The sequence below is a fragment of the Mesocricetus auratus genome, unplaced genomic scaffold (assembly GCF_017639785.1).
Source record: "Mesocricetus auratus isolate SY011 unplaced genomic scaffold, BCM_Maur_2.0 Super-Scaffold_100014, whole genome shotgun sequence".
Classification (NCBI taxonomy): Eukaryota; Metazoa; Chordata; class Mammalia; order Rodentia; family Cricetidae; genus Mesocricetus; species Mesocricetus auratus.
In genome coordinates, this window is record NW_024429197.1 from 16,290,541 (window position 1) to 16,311,734 (window position 21,194).

Genomic DNA, 21,194 nt, shown 5'->3' on the forward strand with positions numbered 1-21,194 from the left:
TGGAGCCTATCCTGGAACTTGCTCACAGAGATCCACCTGCCTCTTTGGGATTCAAGGCGTGTGCCCCCCCCCCGCTCTCTTTTCAATGTTTTATAGATGCATAAATCATTGGCTTTCTATCATAAAAAAATGAGCCTTTCATATTTGATAGTGCACATTTCTTTTTTTAATTATTGTTTATTTTATAGACACTGGTGTTTTGCCTCCATGTATGTCTGTTTGAGGGTGTCAGGTCTCCTGAAACAGGAGATAGAGACAGTTGTGAGCAGCCATGTGGGTGCTAGGAATTGAACCCAGGTCCTATGTAAGAGCAGGCAGCCAGTTGTCTTAACCACTGAGCCATCTCTCCAGCTCCCACATTTCTTAGCTCTTCTCTTCTCTTCTTTTCTTTTCTTTCTTTCTTTCTTTTTTTTTTTTTTTTTTTTTTTTTTTTGGTTGTTTTTTGAGACAGGGTTTCTCTGTGTAACAGCACTGCTGTCCTGGAGCTCACTTTGTAGACCAGACTCACCTCAAACTCAAACTCACAGAAATCTGCCTGGCTTTTCCTCCCAAGAACTGGGATTAAAGGTATGCACCCCACCCCCACCCTGGCTAAGAAGCAGTGCACATTTCTAATCCCACCACTTGGGAGGCTAAGGGGATCACTGTGAGCTCCAAACCAGTCTGGCTACAGAGGAAGAGCCTATCTTTAAAAAGCCTTTAATCCGCCGGGCGTTGGTGGCGCACGCCTTTAATCCCAGCACTCGGGAGGCAGAGGCAGGTGGATCTCTGTGAGTTCGAGGCCAGCCTGGTCTACAAAGTGAGTTCCAGGACAGCCTCCAAAGCCACAGAGAAACCCTGTCTCGAAAAACCAAAAAAAAAAAAAAAAAAAAGCCTTTAATCCCAGCACTCAGGAGAGGCAGAGGCAAGAGGATCTCTGTGAGTTCCAGACTAGCCTGGTCTACAAGAGTTAGTTCCAGAACAACCTCCAAAGCCACAGAGAAACCCTGTCTCAAAAAACCAAAAAAAAAAAAAAAAAAAAAAAAAAAGCAAATAAATAAAACTTGGACATTATTTGCATAAAACACCTACACAAACAAAACTAACATTTTTTTGAGCCAAATTTTTTTATTTATTCATTTCTTGCACTGGAAGTCCTCCTCGATGACATCCTTGGCCTGAGATTCTTTGCCATAGTCCTTAACCACTACACAACTGCAACCAACCACTTTCCGTGGTTTCCTCTCTCGATCAATTTTACAGAGGCCTACCCATTCCCCTAGTTTCTTGTCATCAACCTTAATTAGGTTGATCAGGTGCTCGGCACTAAGGGCCTCCACCAACTTGACATACATGGGCTCATCACAATTTGATGCAAGCACACAGAAATAGGCTTGGCGCTTGTCTAAGGCTTTGGCAGCTTCGCAGATGCCACGTGCGAGGCCATCGTGGATGAGGGCGGTCTTCAGCACCTCCTGAAGTGCAGTATTGATGTCCATTAGTCCTCCAGCAGCAATGCCTTCCTCGGCCATGGCGGTGGATTACGTGTGAGGCTGAATCTTAAACACACCCGAGCCTCCGCCTCCGCACAACTTGGCGGCGGCAGGGGGAAAGCCAAAACTAGCATTTTATCATTATTAAAGGAAAGGTTTGTATATGTCCCCAGTTCAGCAGCGTGCAGTCCACCATGGAGAGGCATGGTCTCTGGTGCTGAACAGCAAGCAGAGAAAAGAGAATGCAGGTACTCAGCAGGCTTTTTTCTCTTCCTTTTCTACATAGTCTGGGCCCGGAAACGACCCCCACACACACCAATGCCATCCACATCAGAATGGGTCTTCAGTTAAGCCCCTCTGGAAATACCTTCACAGATACACTCAAGTGTGCGCCTCATTAATGTGCTAAGTGCATACTAATCCAATCAAGTTGACCACAGAAATAAGCCATCACATGGTGGTTCCACTGGGTATTCAATAATTAGAAACACAGGAAAACAGTTCTTCTCTGGTCATTCATTGGATGAAGAATAAGTCCTCTTCTTGGATGATGAAAAGATAATTAACCAGCTCTGAACACCAGTTACTAGAAGCTTAACCTTTGAAGGACAACTTAACCTCTCCAAGATTCAATTGCTACTGCTCTTGGAAAACAGTCTGCTAGAGGAGGGCGCAGGGGCACTGGGGGAGTCAATATTGGATTCCAGAAGTAATGTGGATAAAAGGTGAGGAGAAAATAAACTCCAATTTTAGATCAGTTCCTCTTCCTGCCCACGCCTCTATAGGCTGGCTCTGCTCCCAGGGCTTAGGCAAAAGCAATATTAAATGCTTACAAAAAAGGGCTTACAGTTGGTAGACCCGGAGACTGAAAATCATTTGAGAACAGCTGGAGCTCACTGTAGGTAGGAACATGTAGAAAGCTCAGCTAGGGTGACAGCAACAGGCAAAGCTGATCACTGACTATCATGCTGGCAAAACAAAAAAGACAGAACTCCTCTTTGTGTTACCTAGATGATCCCCAAAAGAAAAGGCCCCGGAACTAGCAATGCTTATTCTCATTACTCCTCAAAAGGCAGAATTCTAATAAATCTGGTACAAAATCTAGACCAGGTTCCACAATTCCAAGTAGCAGAGTAGAAACTGTAGAATAAAAGAATTGTTGCCAGGAGGAAATTCACTAAAGCTTTCAGTAAACTGTGAACAACTCTGGAAATATTTAGATGCACTAGGGTTGCCTCTGGCATTCTTAAAACTCAGGCAGGTAATAAGCAAACGTGAAGATGCCACTGGCTGGCAACCACATGTCCAGTAGAGACAAAACACCCACTACCTCAAAAGTCAATTGACAAAGTACCCTGAGGCACTGAACCAAATCCATCATACTGCATCCAAAGGGAATGGCTAGGGTGGTGGAAATAGGAGTAGGGACCAGTGTTGCTTCAGAAAAAGAAAAAACCCAGAGCAAATGGTAAGTTCTTCCCTGGGGTGGGGTTTTTTCTGCAGAAACAAGCACAATGAAGGCACTGTATAATAAAATCTGCATGTTTCACTGAATGTCTAAATTCACTACTCTGTAACAATATACAGAATTCATTGAATGTTTTCCCCTGGACCTACTAATGAACTATTATTAAGCAGTAAAGCAGAAGCCTTAAATTTGGTGCTGAACCTGTGAACTATGGCTCTATACCATCTCCCAGCAGCCATCATATGCTGCATCTCAGCCAAGATGGCCACCAAAGAGAACTGGGAAACCAGGCACACTATTAGAACTGCTCAAAAACCAACTTGGGACAAGCTGGCCTTCCTTTTGCTGTCAGGATGTCTGTCACCTGCACACCCACTAATAAACAAATACAAAAATGGTGCCACATTCCTCCCCACACAAGTTTTCTTCTGTAGAGTACACTTGCAAGGCCAGGCAGGGGGGTAACAAAATCCTTCCACAGGGTGCAATTAGGTATTATGAAGTTTAGAAAAGGCCAGAGTAATAACCATTGCCCCCTCTCCTCTTTCTCAAAAGGGCCAACACTTTTATTTCCTAACTGCATACATCAGAGTGAAGGTAGCAGTTGCCTCACAAAGCAATCCTTTGAAAAGAAAGTAATTACTATGCACTGCCTTTGCTGTGTGCCTAGGTTGTTAAAAGCACAGTTTGTTAAACATTATGGTGTAGGTAACTTGCTGAAACTAAACTCTCTGCTAAACAAGAGTTATTAGGCTTTGATTCTTTTTCCTTGACTGCAGTGTTTCCATGTTTTCAGAGGTCTTTATGACAACTCCCTAGGACACAGCTGACCAACACATATGTCTCTGCTGTTATTTACATTAACTCTTGATGATCTGTAAAATTAAAAAGATGGGCTTTTTTGTTTGTTTTGAGACGGTTTCTCTGTGTAACAGATCTGGCTGTCTGGAACTAGCTTTGTAGAACAGCTGGCTTCGAACTCACAGAGATTCACCTGCCTCTGCTTCCCGAGCACTGGGATTAAAAGTGTGGGCTGTCGCCACCGCCACTCCCACTACCCCACCAGCCCCGTGGAAAAAAGGTTTTCATAGTTGAAGAGATGGCTCAGTGGTTAAAAGCACCGGCTACAGCTTTGCAGTGGTGGCATACTCCTTTAGTCCTTGCATTCAGAAGGCAGAGTCAGGTGGCTCTCTGAGTTCCAGGACAGCCAGGACTATTACATAGAGAAAGCCTATCTTGAAAAACAAAAAAGAACACTGACGACTCTTCCAGGGGACCCAGGTTTAATTCCCAGCACCCACTTGACAGCTCATGTTGTCTGTAACTCCTACATTTCTTTCCTGGATGGTCTCCGTTTGTCCATGTCATGGAGTCGTCCTTCTGTAAGTGCTGAGGGTTGGACATTGTATCTTGGGATTCACAGGCTTCACAAGACTTGACTCTTAGTAGACATTCATAGAATGTTCCTAGCTTTTAAAGTTCAGCCAATGTTTAAATCAATTTGTTATTTCAAGTGGCAAAACTTAGCAAAAGATGTCACCTCCAGTATGATCACTTGGGTTTTAGTCATTTGAGTCAGGTTTTAATGCTGATTAATTTCCTTGGAAATCAGTTTTGAAGTTATGTGTGGTGATGCTACCTGCAATATCAGCACGGGAAGCTGAGGCAGGAGGACCTGAGCAAGACCCTGTCTCAGAAGACAGAGGAGGGAGGGAAAGGAGGAGAAACTGAAGGAGGCAGAAGCATCATGAGTTGTCTAGAGCAAATGAAGAAATGCTAAGTTGTGGGAACACCAGACCTTGAGCAGAGACCCACTTCCCCTTCTGCCTGGGAGTAGGCAGCTGTAAGACAATGTATACTAAAAACAATACAATGCCTGAGGGCATTAAGTTCCTGGAAAAGGCCTGCCCGCAGAAACCACCCTGAGCTCGACCTTGTCCAGAGACTAACCGCCTCTTCTGCCACGCCCAGATCAGTTTCTGGGGTCAGGGGAGAACCAGCCAGGGTAGAGGAGAGAGCAGAAGCTTCTCTGGTGGGAGCCTTTCTTAGGAAGTTTTCTTGAACCTTTTTGGAGCCTGCTTAAAGTTTTCTTTACATCGTTGAACGAGTCTCTGTGTTGTCAATCCCCGACACCCTCCGCACGTTCTCGGACACAGGCCGCGCAGCAGACGCGACACTAAGTGGCTGAAGAGATCACTGAGTAATGAGCCAGCTAGGAAATAGGTTTTCTTTTTTTCTTTTTTTGGTTTTTCGAGACAGAGTTTCTCTGTATTGTTTTGGAGCCTGAACTGAAACTCGCTCTGTAGACCAGGCAGGCCTCGAACTCACAGAGATCTGCCTGCCTCTGCCTCCCGAGTGCTGGGATCAAAGGCGTGCGCCACCAACGCCCGGTGGAAATAGGTTTTCTTGCCCAAACCCTAAGCTATAAAGTCCTTTGAAATCACAGTGCAATTCATTCTTTGTGCAAGGACCAACCAAGTTTCATCACCCTGAGCCATCTACTTCAGACCACTCCACTTCAAGATAAGAAAGGTTTTCACCATAGAAACTTCTGAACAAGGTCAACAGTAGAGAATAGCTTCCTAGTTCACCCAGGCGGAGAGAGAGCCATCCATTGCTGTTGACACTTGGTTCACTTCCGTGCCCTTTTAAAACAAGCAACTCAAAGTTCAGGCCACCTAAGCAAAAACATGGAGACCATCCTATCTCAATTTTAACTCAGCTTCTGCCTGCTACTTATTAATAAATGAAAAGTTTGCATTAATTGAATATAGTTATCATTACATTTCAAAAGGCCCATCTGTCAAGGTTTAGCCCAGAGCCATTTTTCACAACCAAGTGTTAATCGAATCACTGGTTATTGCTGAAAATAGCTCTCTTACCATAAAATCACCTGCTCAGAAACAATCCAGTCATCAGGAGCTTTATAATACTTAAAGGCAGATTAAAGACAAATGATTAAAACATGTACTTTAAAAAAAACACACTGTAACTGGGGGGGGTTACATTGCTGCATATGATGTACTCAGAGTCCAAAGCTTTTTCTCCCACCACCTATGACTAAAAGACTCTAGAGAACGCTGTCAGCTAGCAGAGCACGCCTCCAAGCCACAGCGTGAAAGGGAGCCCACACCTCCCCATATAATGCTGTCTTTGTACTTCAAAAAGTACAGGTATCAAATGATAACAGATACATTTTGGTTTGTATATAAAAGTTCAGGCTCTGTAAAAGGAAAAAAAATGCAAAACAACAAAAGCAGCTAGATATGATGCCAAGGATCTAGCAATTCCCGTGAGGCCAATACAATGATATTGTTAAGACACTGCCGTTGATTGCCATCTCTGACTGCAGTTATTATGAGCTGATAAGTTATTTGCACTCAACTACAATCACACCAACCTCCTTCTGAAACCCACACAAAGAACCTTGAATCAGAGCCCTGTTTTGTTTTGGAGAGGGTTTTTTTCCCCACCCCTGATTTGTTTTCTTATTTCTAAAGAAAAGGTCATTTAGAAGGCTACAGCAGAGACACACAGATTAAATAAATTAGCAATAAGCATGAAAGGAAACAAAGAAAAATACAGCTAGCTATAAAGTGTTATTTAAGCAGATACAACGAACGGAGAAAGTTTGTCAATTCATCCACTGAAAGCCTCTCTTTGCAGCATTATGTAAGTGTCATAAAAAATTAAAAAAATAAAACATCTGCAAGAGGCTGAACTGGGACATATGAGGACTTGATACAACTGAGCTTCCAAGCTTAAATATCTCAAACCACTTTTTGCTTATAGCAAATAAAGTGCAGAGCTGCAGATGCCTTCTCATCTGTGTGTAAATGAAAGCGGAGCCGTGGAGTAGTTAGTATTCTTAGAACTTCTGAGAGCCAGCTTATTTAAATTAAGTCAAAGCCAATCTGTATCTGTACAAAAATAATTTTCTCAGGGCTCTGACTCTCTAGACGCTACAGAGCTGCAGTTTTCTCCCTCCATCCCTCCCTCTGAGATAGACAAGTTAAAAGAGCTGAGCAGACTGAAGGCACTTCAGATAGGTCCAGGAGAGGGAGGTTCAAAGGGATCAAAATAGCCCATGCCTCACCAGCCTCCTGCTATAGGGCAGGGCTTGGCTGCTCTGCCCTATTCTTTGTGCTCCTGCAGCACATCTTGGAATTTATCATGCGGCTGTCTTTTCTACTTCTCCCCTGGCTCCATGCTGTGAAATCTAATGGCAGGAACTGAGTTTTATTTTAGCCTGGTATGGTATCTGTTGACCTAAAAAAAAGTATCTATAGTATGTAATAACACTTGGTATTAGTTCTCACTAATTATTTGAATGGCATGTCTTAGACAAAGTCTGGAGAGATGGCTCAATTGGTAAGACGCCTGTTGTGCAAGTATGAAGACCTGAGTTCAAGACCCCAGAACCCACATAAAAAAGCCAGGGGCAGTAGCTGGAACCAGTAACCCAGCTCTGGAAGGGGTGCTGGTGGGGAGTCAGGTAGTTCCCTGAATCTCACTTGCCAGCCAGTCTATAGTCTAGTCAACTGATGCTCCAGTTCAGAGAGAGGCTCTATCTCAATAAATACGGGTAAGGCAAGGCATGGGAGCATGTGCCTGCAATCCCAGCACTCAGGAGCAGAAGCAGCAGGTCTCTGCGAGTTTAAGGCCAGCCTGATCTACATAATTATTTCCGGGCTAGCCAGACAAAAAATAAAATTGAAAATAATAAATGTCTTAGACAACTTATTAAAAATGCATCTGATAGAGACATAGGATCACATCGAACACCTGTGACAGAGTACTTGCCTAATATGCTAGAGACCCTGAATTCAAACCCCAGTACTAAAAAGAATTAGCATATTTTAAGCTTCCAAGTATAACAAACACTCATAAGAGCCAAGGACGACAAATATTAGAAAAGTGTAACAATGCAGTGTTCACACTTAAGTCCCTTGGTTTAGTACAGACATGTGGCTCTCAATAGGCTTTACTTTTATGACATATTTTGATATAGTGCTCTTTATCCTATACCTCCACTTGCAAGTTTCATAATTTTTAAGCATTCTATGGACAAAAATAAGAATGTATAAATTGGTCAAGGTTCCTGACCACTAATTATCTAGTATGAACTCTCTCTAAAGACAGAGAAATTGCTGTCTGTATCTATGAAATGGCATCATTTCTGTGTTCAGTCAAAATAGATTAATTCCAAGATTAAGACAAGGTAGGGCACCAAAATGTGTCATGTGTCCTATCTCTGGAAGTCTGTGGCATACGGGCTTTCACTCTCCACCGTTTCTTCCCCACTGATGGAGGCAGCCATGCTGCCAAGTACTTCCCACAGACGTACAGAAGGGTGGGGGCGAAACAACTCAATCAAAACAACTCGGGAAGGAGAGGAGAGGAGGGGAGGGGAGGGGAGGGGAGGGGAGGGGAGAGGAGTGGAGATGAGAGGACCCTTGTCAGAGAAGACTGCACACAGGGAGGAGAGACAAGACAACTTTTGCTTCTGCCTTGGCCATCCTGGGTAAATAGTCCCAGGCTGGGCCAACTTTCCTGTCCTGAAAGGCCAGGCTTTCTGTCCTTTAACCTTTACTGGAAGATGTTAAAATCCACCTTGTTATCTGAAAAGCACCTTGTGGGTAATGTCAGCAAGCCGCTTCTGCTTCTGAGCACACCCTGGGGAGCACACCCTGGGGAGCACAGTGGAGGGGAACTCTGAAAGTCAAGCAGCAGCTGGCAGAGGGTAGCACACAGGGAGAGGGAAGCTGGGCTACTGCCCTGCAGACTGACCCAGCAGGGTACAGATTACTCTGTTTTCTGAAATGGAGTTTGGCTCTTGAGTGCCCATCTACAAGGCAGCTTCCTTTATTCTGACTGAGACTCATTCTCACTGGCAGGCCCATTTCCATAGCCTCCAGCTGACTCAGGTTGCTTTGGGTCAATAAACCACGGAGGGTTTCTTTGAGGGGGTGCTATTTTACTTTGGGGGGTGTTTCAAGACAGGGCTTCTCTGTGTAGCTTTGTAGACCAGGCTAGCCTCAAATTCACCACCACCACCACCACCACCACCACCACCACCACCCTGCACTGGGCAGTTCCCTTAAAACTGTAAAACCTGAATCAGAAACGGAAACTACAAAAGTAAAACTAAATCAATGTAAATACCCTCCTTTTCACCAAGCCTGTAAATAGTCTCGTCATTCCCTTTATTAACTACCTACAAGTGAGAGAATTTAGGAGCATGCACTTATCTCAAACTCAGATATGCTGTTGGATTAGAATCAAAGCATAATGACAAGCCATTTGGAAGAGCATTCCTAAAAACCCCATCTGCTGAGTGAGTTTTCAAAGGGAACTGGGGCAAGACACTCTGGGTACCATCTTTAGGGACAGTCTCCAGAGTTTCAAATGGGCCTTGGCCAGGGTTCCTCTGCTTCTTACTCCTTAGACAATGTCAGTGATGTTTAACTCCCCACTCATAGTAATGTCACTTTCCTCTTTGTGATTGACAGGGAAATTCAGGATGCTGGAGATCTTTATATGAGTAACAAAATTGAAACCAAAAGACAAGAACATCCTGATACAGGTAAGATCTTCCAATATTGATTGGCTAAGTCTATCCAGTGCCCAAAAATAGCTACAACTAAATGTGGAGCAAAGGTTAACCTATAGTATTTGTCCTGTCCCTCCAGATAATTGCTCTCACTGCTGATTGGGGGTGTGGGTTATTCAAGGTGAGAATAAGTTGGGTTGAAAGAGAACTAGAGACATATGCCTGCATAATTCTGACCTGTGGTACAAATTGATGGAGTCCATGGCCTCCTGCATGCCAGGCAAGTGCTACACCACTGAGGTGTATCCCCAGCCTTTGCTTTTTGATCACCTGGTTCAGGATGGCCGAGAACTCCCCACCAACACAACTTCTCATTACCCCCCTCAGCCTTCTGAGGGGATTACATGCAAACATTACCATGCCAACCCTCTATCCACATAATTCTTAGCAGAGTATTACTCTCCTAAAACTAATTTGAGGCATCAAATTGTTCAGTCTCAGGCCAGGCATGGCAGCACACACCTTTGATCTCAGCACCTCATGCAGAGGCAGGTGGGACTCTGTCAGTTAGAGGACAGCCTGGTCTACATGGCAAGTTCCAACCAGGGCTACACAAGTGAGATCCTATAACAACAATAATAATAGTAACAGTTTAGTTTCCTACAATCCTAGAATTCTAGAAGGTATACTGTGTTTTCATTGTCATTACATTATTTCAAAACTATAAGAAGTCTTCAAACCCCCATTTTTTAAAATGTGTATGGGTATTTGCCTGTGCACCATATGCATGCAGTAAAAAGGAAGCCAGAGGCGGGTAGTGGTGTCCCCTGGGACTGGAGTTACAAAGCCACTAGGTGGGTTGCTGGGAATCAAACCCAGATCCTCTGGAAATGCAGCCAGTGCTCTTAATTGATGAGCCATCTCCACAAAACTCCAAGTATTCCTTGGGAAGAGAATTTCCATTCCCCAGGGATGTGAAACATATCAACGGAAAGGTGCTCAATGAGGGCAGAAACCAGTCTAGCTCACTACTATTTTTCTAATTTTTGCAATAGCTAACACACAAAAACTACCCTTTGAACAAAGGTAGGGACTAACTCTGCTATCTACTTCCAATACAAAATCCAAAACTAATTCAGAATCAACTCCAGTCAAAACACTATCCTGAGCCAGGTGTGGTGGCACACATCTGTAATCCCAGAGCTAAGACAGGCAAGATGGCGACAAGTTTGAGGCCAGCTTGAGCAGCAAAGCAATACTCTGTTGCAACAAAGTAAGAACTACTATCCTGACCAAAAGACAGAGCCAACATGGTCTGACACAAGACTTTGCCAAGCATGAACATACCATCATGTTGAAGGAAATGAAACAAGGTGGAGGCCACAGAGGATGAGAAAGAGTAAACAGATTACCTGTGGTGCTCCTCAGAAACGTACCACAACCATGGAGAGTACCTGATGGAGATCATTCACTTATAGACTTGAACCAGTGTTAAGCTTGTATAGAAATGAATGGAAGTCTACTTTCCCTGACAATGCAGAAAGGGTACTGCCTGCATTATACTTAGAAATGAAGACTGAGATCCCACTGGACAGAGACTTAAGCCAGCACAGAACTCAAACTTCCTGCTGCTAGGTCACTCTGAAATTAACAAGACTTTCACCAAACTGAATTCCACATGAAAATAACTACTGCTAACATTTATTGACTGAATCTAGAAGTAGGGTGAGCCCTTTGCATGATATTTCATGTAATCCCTACAACAACCCTACAAGAGGCACTTTCATCCCTACTTTAGGGATGGAGTTTAGCAATACCAGTCCATAAGAAGTCCAGGGCATAGTCAGGCTTGTCTGCTCGTGAGCCCATGATCTTGGCTGACATCTACCTCTTACTAGCTTATGAACAGGCAGGTAGTCAAGACCAAGGTTTTTTGTTTGCTTGTTTGTTTGTTTGTTTGTTTGAGACAGGGTCTCACTAGGTAGCCATGGCCAGGCTGGCCTTGAGCTCACAGAGCTCCACCAGCCTCTGGATTCTAAGTGCTGACTAAAAGTGTGAGCCACCATGCCTAGCAAGACCAATTCTTATATCTTCTCTCTGAAACATATCCAGTACTGTCTGTAGTTAACCATAGTTCTGGGAGCTTAACCACATGGGCTGACTCTTATTATGGAAGTCTCTGAGTGAAGAATCAGAAAGACAGCTTAAAAAGGAGACCATTGGCCGGGTGGTGGTGGCGCACGCCTTTAATCCCAGCACTCGGGAGGCAGAGGCAGGCGGATCTCTGTGAGTTCGAGGCCGGGCTGGACCGATAACCTCCAAAACAATACAGAGAAACCCTGTCTCGTTTAAAAAAAAAAAAAAAAAAAGGAGACCATTGGAGGTGTAGTGGTGCATATCTATAATCCCAATACTCAAGTTCAAGGCCCACCTGAGCTATCACACACAAACACACACACACACACACACACACACACACACACACACACACTGCTGTAGCTCAATGGCAGAGAGGTAGAACTATGCTTGTCATAAGTATGACCCTGGGCCCAATACACACATACATATTAAATAAACAAACAAAAATAAATTAAGAGCAATGAAACTTCTTGGCACTGCCTGGCTGGAAACCAGTGTCTGGGCACCAGCCACATGCACTCCTGAGCATATTCCTGGCAATTTCTAACACAATGCTTTAAACTAGCAGCTAATCTAAATACTGAGATTTTTGTAAAAACCTATAAAACAATCCAACAGTTATGTTTTGACCAGTAATTGTTTTGCTTTCTTTTATTTAAACCCCACTGTTGCCTTATTATTCCCCTAAAATATCCCCAAAGAAGAGTCAATTTAAAATTGTTTTTAACCAGGCGGTGGTGGCACACGCCTTTAATCCCAGCACTCGGGAGGCAGAGGCAGGCGGATCTCTGTGAGTTGGAGACCAGCCTGGTCTACAGAGTGAGTTCCAGGATGGGCTCCAAAGCCACAGCGAAACCCTGTCTCAAAAACCTCCCCCCAAAAAATTGCTTTTAAATCATGCTAGGTTTACTGCCAATCACTCCATTTCCTCATCTCTCTCTACTTTCCTGCACAAGTTAGTAAATAAGTTTGTTATGTTTGCATAGAGTTTCTAAAGGGCAAAGAAAACCCACCAAAAATACTGTTTTCCAAGATGGAAGAACTGAAGATGATCATCTCTCGCTTCAGAATGTTTAAGCAACAGAAAACAATTTCTTGTCATCAGGAGAGAGGCTACCTGTGGGAACTCTGACCCATCTTACAAACTTGCATCAATTAAGTGTTATATAACAAGATCCCTTAGACTTGCTATGCCAGTTAGCTGAACTCTAGAATCAAAAGGCTGCATGGTTTGTGTCAACAGCCAGAAAACTCTCCTATCCCTCAGCCACTATGCACTCAAGTCTAAGGAGACAGACTGAGGATTAAAAATTCATTACCTGCCGGGCGTTGGTGGCGCACGCCTTTGATCCCAGCACTCGGGAGGCAGGGGCAGGCGGATCTCTGTGAGTTCGAGACCAGCCTGGACTACCAATCGAGTTCCAGGACAGCCTCCAAAGCCACAGAGAAACCCTGTCTCGAAAAACCAAAAAAAAAAAAAAAAAAAAAAAAAAAAAAATTCATTACCTTCCTGTACTGCATTATAGTTTAGAATACAGGGCAGTTTGGCAGGAGAAAGTTCCTGCTGAAGGCTCATTGCTGGAAGAGATACATTATTACTCATCTACCTTAAATTGAGTGCCCAACACATAGAACACACAGAAGATAAATGGAAGTACCTAAAAGGGCCCCCAAAAATGCTTTTCCCTGATAATAAGACCCAATGTATATTCAAATATATCATATTCTTTAAAAAGAAAAAAAGATATGACTTGCTCTTATTGGCATAAGAGGACTACAGACTACAAAGAATAACAAAAAAGGAATATGGAAGACAGTGGGGGTCAAGACCAACAGCTGCTTTGCCTCTTGTGTGGGGTACCAGGAACACTCCCGGCATTAGGAACACTTATCTAGGCTCATGAACACAAGCACAAAAGAACAGAATGGTAACTAGAAAGGACGAGGCCTCTTGCTGAGCCTGGAGCCATCTCTGTGTTCCATCTGTGGTCTTTTGGGTTCTGAAGTTGTTAATCTCTCCATGTAGAATCTTGGACTGATTGGAATATAAGACACTGCAGTTAGGGAACATAGAGATCAAAATATCGCCTTTATAGTACAAATGATAACAGTGGCTGGAGAACATGGTAGGGATGTATAGCCACAATCTTTTTTCTATTTTTCCCTACAGAATTAAATTTACTCAACAGGGCAAATGCAGGATGTCCTGGGGAAGTAGACCAGCTAGAGCATGGAGTGGGGGGAGTCGTCAAGACAGGCCACTCTATACAACAGGATTCATTCCTAACTTCACGAACCAGAAAGAAAAATCCCTGCCATTTGTGACATGAATTAGACTAAGAAAAGGTAGATACATTTTCCTCATTGGACATGAAGAGCCCACATAATAGGCTGTTTGAAAAAAGACAACACAACCCAAATACTCAAAGGGGCTCTATGGTTACTTAACATCAGAACTTGTTATCTACTATATGCTATGTGCTGGGGAGGTAACTCTAAGCAAGACAGTTTCATGGAGCCGGGCGTTGGTGGCGCACGCCTTTAATCCCAGCTCTCGGGAGGCAGAGGCAGGAGGATCTCTGTGAGTTCAAGGCCAGCCTGGTCTACAGAGCGAGTTCCAGGACAGCCTCCAAAGCCACAGAGAAACCCTGTCTCGAAAAACAAAAACAAAAAAACAAACAAAACAAAACAAAACAAAAAAGACAGTTTCATGGAGCAGATACCCAGTTAAATCATCATAGCAGGCTCCTGTTCCTAATCACGATGGAGAACTCACCATCCCATCACAACCACTATTACCATACAGAATACACCATAACTGCCATCTATATATAGAATACACTGTAACTGCCATCTCCCATACAGAATATTTGCAACAATCAGCAATAAGGCTGCATCCCTAAGGTAAGGAAAGCTTGAAATGACCCCCACAGTAGCACACAAAACTGGAACCTAAGCAGGCCAGGGGGAGTCTCCCTGATGTTGGAAAGCAGAGATCTGCATTTGCCTAAAATTTGAGGAAGTCATTGTAAAAAAATGGAGTGGGGCAGCAGTCCAGTGAGAACCAGTCTGTGGCTAAGGACTGGACTGCAAAAAACATAAAGTAAGATCACCAGGTGTTTATTAAATGGAGAATGATACAGGATTGAGACGCAAACGAAATCATTAGGGGTCAAGCAGTGCCTAGGGTAGGAGGCAGGAGCATGCTGGGACTCAGTCCTGCTAGTGTTAAGCATTTATATTAACATCATCTGCTACCAGAGACGCAGAAAAGACTTGCCTTATGGTAAGACCTGTGCTGGAGTTCTCTTCACAAAGCCTAACATTACAGCGTACAATGCAGGGTACACAGAGAGCTGCACAGCCATCACGAGAATTTTACAACAAAGGAGTTGAGACCAGAAGTCTCAGGGAGTCTGAAAGAAACTTGTTTATGTGATTCAGAAAACATGAGGCAGGATGATAATGACACATGCAGCAGAATGGAGCATAAAAACATGAGATGAATGGTGATCTTCTGATACGGAGGAGGGAAGAAATAGAGAATGACTCAGATTTCTACCTCAGAGTATGGGTGGAGATGCTCTTTTTATGTTTATAGGGAATAAAGGAGAAGAAAGAGAAGAAAAGATCTGGCTTCCGTTTTGACATATTAAGCTAATGGTAGTTATGAGACACACAATTGGAGACGTGTGACATCCAGGTGGCTAAGCAGTTCAGTGCTCAGCAGCAGCGGCAGAGAGATCTGGGAGTGGCAATCACAGTTATCAACCAGGGCATGAGTGCGGCTGCTGAAGAGCATGAGAGAGTGTGGTGGGGGAGTTTGAATCAAAACCCTGAAGAACAAAATGTAAGAGAGAAGCTGAGGGGGGACTGAGAAGTAAATGAAAAGTGCTGAACTATCAACTAGGAGAACACGGAAAACAGCGAGCATCCTTTAAGGCAAGGGAAGACAGGGTCTCAAGAAAATAGACAGAGATGCCAAAGCTGAACAGATTTGGACAGGGGGTTGAGACAGGGTTTCTCTGTGTAACAGCTCTAGTCGTCCTGGAACTCACTCTGTAGACCAGGCTGGACTTGAACTCACAGAGATCCACCTGCCTCTGCCTCCCGAGTGCTGGGACTAAAGGCGTACACCACCAACACCTGGCAAATAAATCAATTTTCTAAAAAATCTTCTAAAAAAGAATTTCACAAGAAAAGCAGACCACAGGAGAACTAGGAATCCATCATGTCTAACACCACAGACCAGCAAAACACCTAATAGAAATGAGAGAGAAAGGAAAACACAAACAACAACCTATTGTGAATGTTCAGACACAACATTAACTTACAAGATCCAGAGCACCTGGGAGACAGGCTTCTGGGCACACCGGTGAGAAAGATCTAGATGAGGTTAAACTGAGGCAGGGAAACCAATTCTAAAGGTGGTTAGTGCATCCCCATGGGGTGCCAGACTGATTGAGCGCCATTACTCTCAGCTTTCAGCTGCCTGCACACTCAGACCACGTTCCTTCCCTGATGAATAATGTGTCCTTCAACTGTGAGCCAAAATGCACCCTCCTTCAAAGTGCTTCTTGCCAAGTATTTGGTCATAGAAACAAGGAAAGTAACTAGTATATCTGTGTAACAAAGAAAACAACTGACAAATCTATAGTGATTAGTAGATGTCTCTCAAAATAAACCTAAATGTATACAGTCTTAATCTTCCAATTAACAGATGCATACTGGCCTATTGGATTAAAAAAACAAGGTCCAACTCTAAGAAACACATCTATCTCCCTGGCAAAGATATCTACAGACTGAGCATGAAAGGATGGAGGTCAATTTATCAAGCGAGTACAAGCCAAAACCAAGCTGGCATATTTGTTTTATGCCTGCTAAAACAGACTTAAGACCAAAACTAGAAAAGATTTAAGCTTTTTGTTTTGTTTTTCTGAGATGGGGTCTCACTAGTAGTCCTGGAGAACTTACCTCTCCTGAATGCTGGGATTAAAGGTGTGTACCACCATGCCTAATTAGAAAAGATTATTAAAATGCACTATATATTAATAAAGAAAAATAAATTAGACATAAAAATTATAAATATACGTACAAATGTTGGGGCTCACAGTTTAAACACAAAATACTAATGCACATGAAAGGATAGATCTTGGGGCTAGAGAGATGCCTCAGGGGTTAAGAGCATTGACTGCTTTTCCAGAGGTCCTGTGTTCAAATCCCAGGAACCACATGGTAGCTCACAGCCATCTGTAATGAGATCTGGTGCCCTCTTCTAGCATGCAGGCATATTTGCAGGCAAAATACTGTGTATATAATAAATAAATATTTTAAAAAAGAAAGGATGGATCTTGACACAGTAAAAGTAGGTGGTTGCAATACCTCACTCTCATAAAAATAGGACATCAAGGGTCAGCAAGATGGCTCAATGGATAAAGGAGCTTGCCACCAAGCCTGATGACCTCAGTTTGATTCCTAGGACACATGTGATAAAGGAAGCCCTCTAACATAGACATAACACTGGTGTCCGTGTGCACACTCAAACACACAAACATACAAACAAACAAACAAATAAATGTAACAAGCAAACAAAAATAGGTCAAACAAACTAAACACCCATTTAAAAAGACATCAAGAAGCCAGTGGTGATATGGCACACACCTTTAATCCCAGCACTCAGGAGACAGAGGCAGGTGGATCTCTGTGAATTGGAAGCCAGCCTGGTCTATAGAGTGAGTTCCAAGACAGTCAAGGCTATACATAGACACCCTGTCTCAAAAAAACAAAACAAAAACAAAATGAAAAGAAACTTCAAGGCTTCAGTTACAGTATCAATGGCAGAGTGCTTGCCTACCATAAGACCCTGGGTTAGATCCCCAATCATGCATAAACCAAACATGGTGACAGACACACTTTTGCATCCCAGCACTCAGGAGATGAGGACAAAAGGATCTGGAGTTCAAAGTCATCCTCAGTTACATAGTGAATTAGAGACCAGTCTGGGATACATGATAACCTATCAACAAAACAAATTGTCACTTTTCTTATTCAAAATCTATTTGTGACTTCCTCCATAAAAAATAAATGAGTTCAAGTATTTTTAATAAGCAACTCAATATAAAATATTAAACAAAACAAAAGAAACTTCTGTGTTAATCTGCACAATAGCTCAAGTGGACCTACGTGACATTTACAGAATGTTCCATCCAAGAGCAAAGTAAAAATTCTTCTCAGCCAATCAAGGGAACTTGCTCTAAAACAAGCCATTAAAGCGAATCATAAGAAAGGAAATAACTTCTTCTATTGTAACACAACACGGTGAGCTAAAACTCGAATTAATTAACAGGAAAACCACAGGTATTATATAAGTACTTAAAGACTAAACAATAGACTCTTGGATGGCCAATGGATCACTAAAGAAGTGAGAAAGGAAATTCAGAAGTTTCTAGAACTAAATGAAATGAAAGCACAACTTACAGAACCCTTGGGACATAGCAAGGCAGTTCTACAAGCAAAGTTTATAACTGTGAGTGCTATGTGAAAAAAACAGACATCTCAAATAAATTATTTAAGTTCTTAGAAAAGTAAGAACACAGAGAACCAGCTAGATGCCTATCAAGAGACAAATGGACAATGATAATGAGGCACATATACACAACAGAACTTTATTCAGCCATAAAGAATGAAATTCCATGATTTCTAGGAAAGTGGATGGAACAGGAAGCATCATGTCACCAGAATCAGAAAGGCAAATACTGCTTGTTTTCTTATGCAGAGTCTAGGTTTTATAGATACTATATATATTTATATGCCATATGTATTACACATACATGTAAGATATATATATATGTATACATATATATATAAAATGAAAGTGTAAGAGGAATTATCTGGGGGAAGGAGAGATGAGAGTAGTAGGGAGTGAATATAAATGAGATATAATGATATGTATGTAAAAAAGGGTATTGAAACTCATTATTCTGAACACTGAAAATAATTAGTAAAATAAGTTAAAACTCTGGACTGGTGAGATGGCTTGGTAGGGTAAAGTACTTGCCATGAAAGTCTGACAACCTGCCTTTGATCCCTAGAGCCATGTACAGGTGGCTATCAGAGAACCCACTCCACAGAGTTGTCCTCTGTTCTCCATATGTATGCCACGGATGCATGTGTCCATATGCATGTCACAGATGCAGGTCCATACGTACATGGACACTAAAAATAGGTCTTAAAATTTTTAATTGATTATTTATTTATTTAATTTTTTATTTGGTTTTTGAGACAGGGTTTCTCTGTGGCTTTTTTTTGGTTTTTCGAGACAGGGTTTCTCTGTGGTTTTGGAGGCTGTCCTGGAACTCGCTCTGTAGACCAGGCTGGTCTCGAACTCACAGAGATCCACCTGCCTCTGCCTCCTGAGTGCTGGGATCTCTGTGGCTTTGAAGGCTGTCCTGGAACTAGCTCTTGTAGATCAGGCTGGTCTCAAACTCACAGAGATCCACCTGCCTCTGCCTCCTGAGTGCTGGGATTAAAGGTGGCCATCAATGCCGGCCTAAAAATAGTTTTTAAATATTACTTCATATTTACTTTTTATTGATCCCTTTAAAATGTTGTTTTGGGTTTCTCTTACACATACAGATATTCATATAATGTTATTTGATATGATGTATATATAAGTATATAATCAAGAAAATTTAAACCAAGTGTGCTGGCTCATGCTTATAAACCCCACTGCCGGGGAAATTGAAACACCAACTACAGCAAGTTTAAGGCCAGTCTGGGTTATTCATTCAGTTCCAAGCCAGCCTGGGCTACAAAAGCTGGACCCTGTTTCAAAGGAGCCCAAACCAGAGCTGTACATAGCTCAGTAACAGAGCACTTACCTAGCATGCACAGCACTGCAGAAAGAATGGGAAATGAAGAGACTGGAAGAGAGAGAATTGAGCCAGGTCTAGGAGCACAGGGTCATAACCCTGGGATACTTAGAAGCTGGGGCTGAGTCAAAGGATTGAAAGTTCAAGGACTACCTGGGCTACAGAGGAGATAATCTGTGGACAAACTCTCTAAAAAAGATTAAAACTGAGGCTTCTGGGCATGGCAAACAAGACTCCTTGTCTCCTGGCCACTCTCGACCCCTTCCGGAACTGCTCTTCCAGTAGCAGTAAGCAGGGCATATCCTCTACACCTTTGCTCTCTAGTGCCCATTGCCTGGGAATACCATCTGAGTCATTCAAGTTCAACTTTCAGGACATCTTAGGTGCCAGCTTCTTAGAAAGGATGCCTTGGCTCTCCCCTTCACCTCTGGTGGTTTGAAAGAAAATGGCCCCCAAAGGGAGTGACACCATTAGGAGGTGTGACCTTGTTGGAGGAAGTGTGTCACTGTGCAGGCAGGCTCTGAGGTCTCTTGTGCTCAAGCTTCCCTCAGTGTGACAGTCTGTGAGAGGTAGGCGTCTCAGCTCCAGCACCACATCTGCACCGCCTGCCTGCTGCGTGCTCCCGCCATGATGGTGCTGGACTGAACCTATGAACTGTAAGCCAGCCACCCCAATGAAAAGTTTTCTTTAGAAGAGTTGCCATGGAGCCGGGCAGTGGTGGCTCACGCCTTTAATCCCAGCACTCAGGAGGCAGAGGCAGGTGGATCTCTGAGAGTTCTACAGAGCGAGTTACAGGACAGCCTCCAAAACAATACAGAGAAACCCTGTCTTGGGGAAAAAAAAAAAAAAAAAGAGTTGCCATGATCATGGTGTCTCTTCACAGCAATAGATATCCAACCTCTAAGCAAAATGTTTCTTCTCTGGTTCCAATAACACAGTGCCTGAATCCCTCCATTTTTCCAGGACAGGGGCTGTGCTGTACTTGTTATGCTACTGCCTCATCGAGAGCCAGAGTCATACTAACTTCTCTAATAATTATCAGGTATGCTATTTATTTCCTAGAGGCAGAAGATCAGGAAGTTTCCAGAGTCAACTGCTACCTTTAGGCCTAAAGGTTTTAAGACTCCAAGGCCAACTAGATCTGTGCCGCAGCACACTTAACTCTTCAGATACACCCATTTTGGTTTAGATATGTTGATATAGTTCAGATTTTAATTCTATCTGATGGTTTCAAAGGCATTCTATCTCCTTAAATTGTCTTTGTAGACCTCTACTTTGGTTATGTTGGTTTTAGTTTAATTCTCAAAAGAATAATTTCCTTATTGCTAATGAACACATTATTAGTCAACAAATAATTTTATACTACATTTATATGCCAAATTTTATAGGTGTTTGGAATACCTCACATAAACAAAAAAGGCTGGGCAGTGTTGGCAAATCTTTAATCCCAGCATTCAGGAGGCAGGTGGATCTCTGTGAGTTCCAAGACAGCCAAGGCTACATAGAGAGACCCTGTCTCAAAACACACACACACACACACACACACACACACACACACACACACACACACACACACACACACGCTGGGAACCAAACTCAGATCTTCTGGAAGACCAACAAATCAAATAATCAAATGCTTTTTTTTTTTTTTTTTTGAGACATGGTTTCTCTGTGTAACAGTCCTAGCTGTC

At 42.9% G+C, this 21,194-nt stretch overlaps 2 protein-coding genes across 4 annotated transcripts in view; both read right to left on the bottom strand.

The window, feature by feature from the left end:
- The window catches only part of Kiaa0319l (KIAA0319 like), a 96,240-nt gene that overhangs the window by 68,588 nt on the left and 6,458 nt on the right, over window positions 1-21,194 (bottom strand). The window lies entirely within an intron of this gene.
- LOC121143933 (40S ribosomal protein S12-like) lies at window positions 1,105-3,813 on the bottom strand. Its single transcript, XM_040756621.1, has one exon. It carries the CDS (start codon window positions 1,509-1,511, stop codon window positions 1,116-1,118), a length of 396 nt encoding a protein of 131 aa, XP_040612555.1. The 5' UTR covers window positions 1,512-3,813; the 3' UTR covers window positions 1,105-1,115.

Coding starts and splice junctions, on each gene's coding strand:
- LOC121143933 (XM_040756621.1), bottom strand. CDS start 1,511: ATGGCCGAGGAAGGCATTGCTGCTGGAGGACTAATGGACATCAATACT.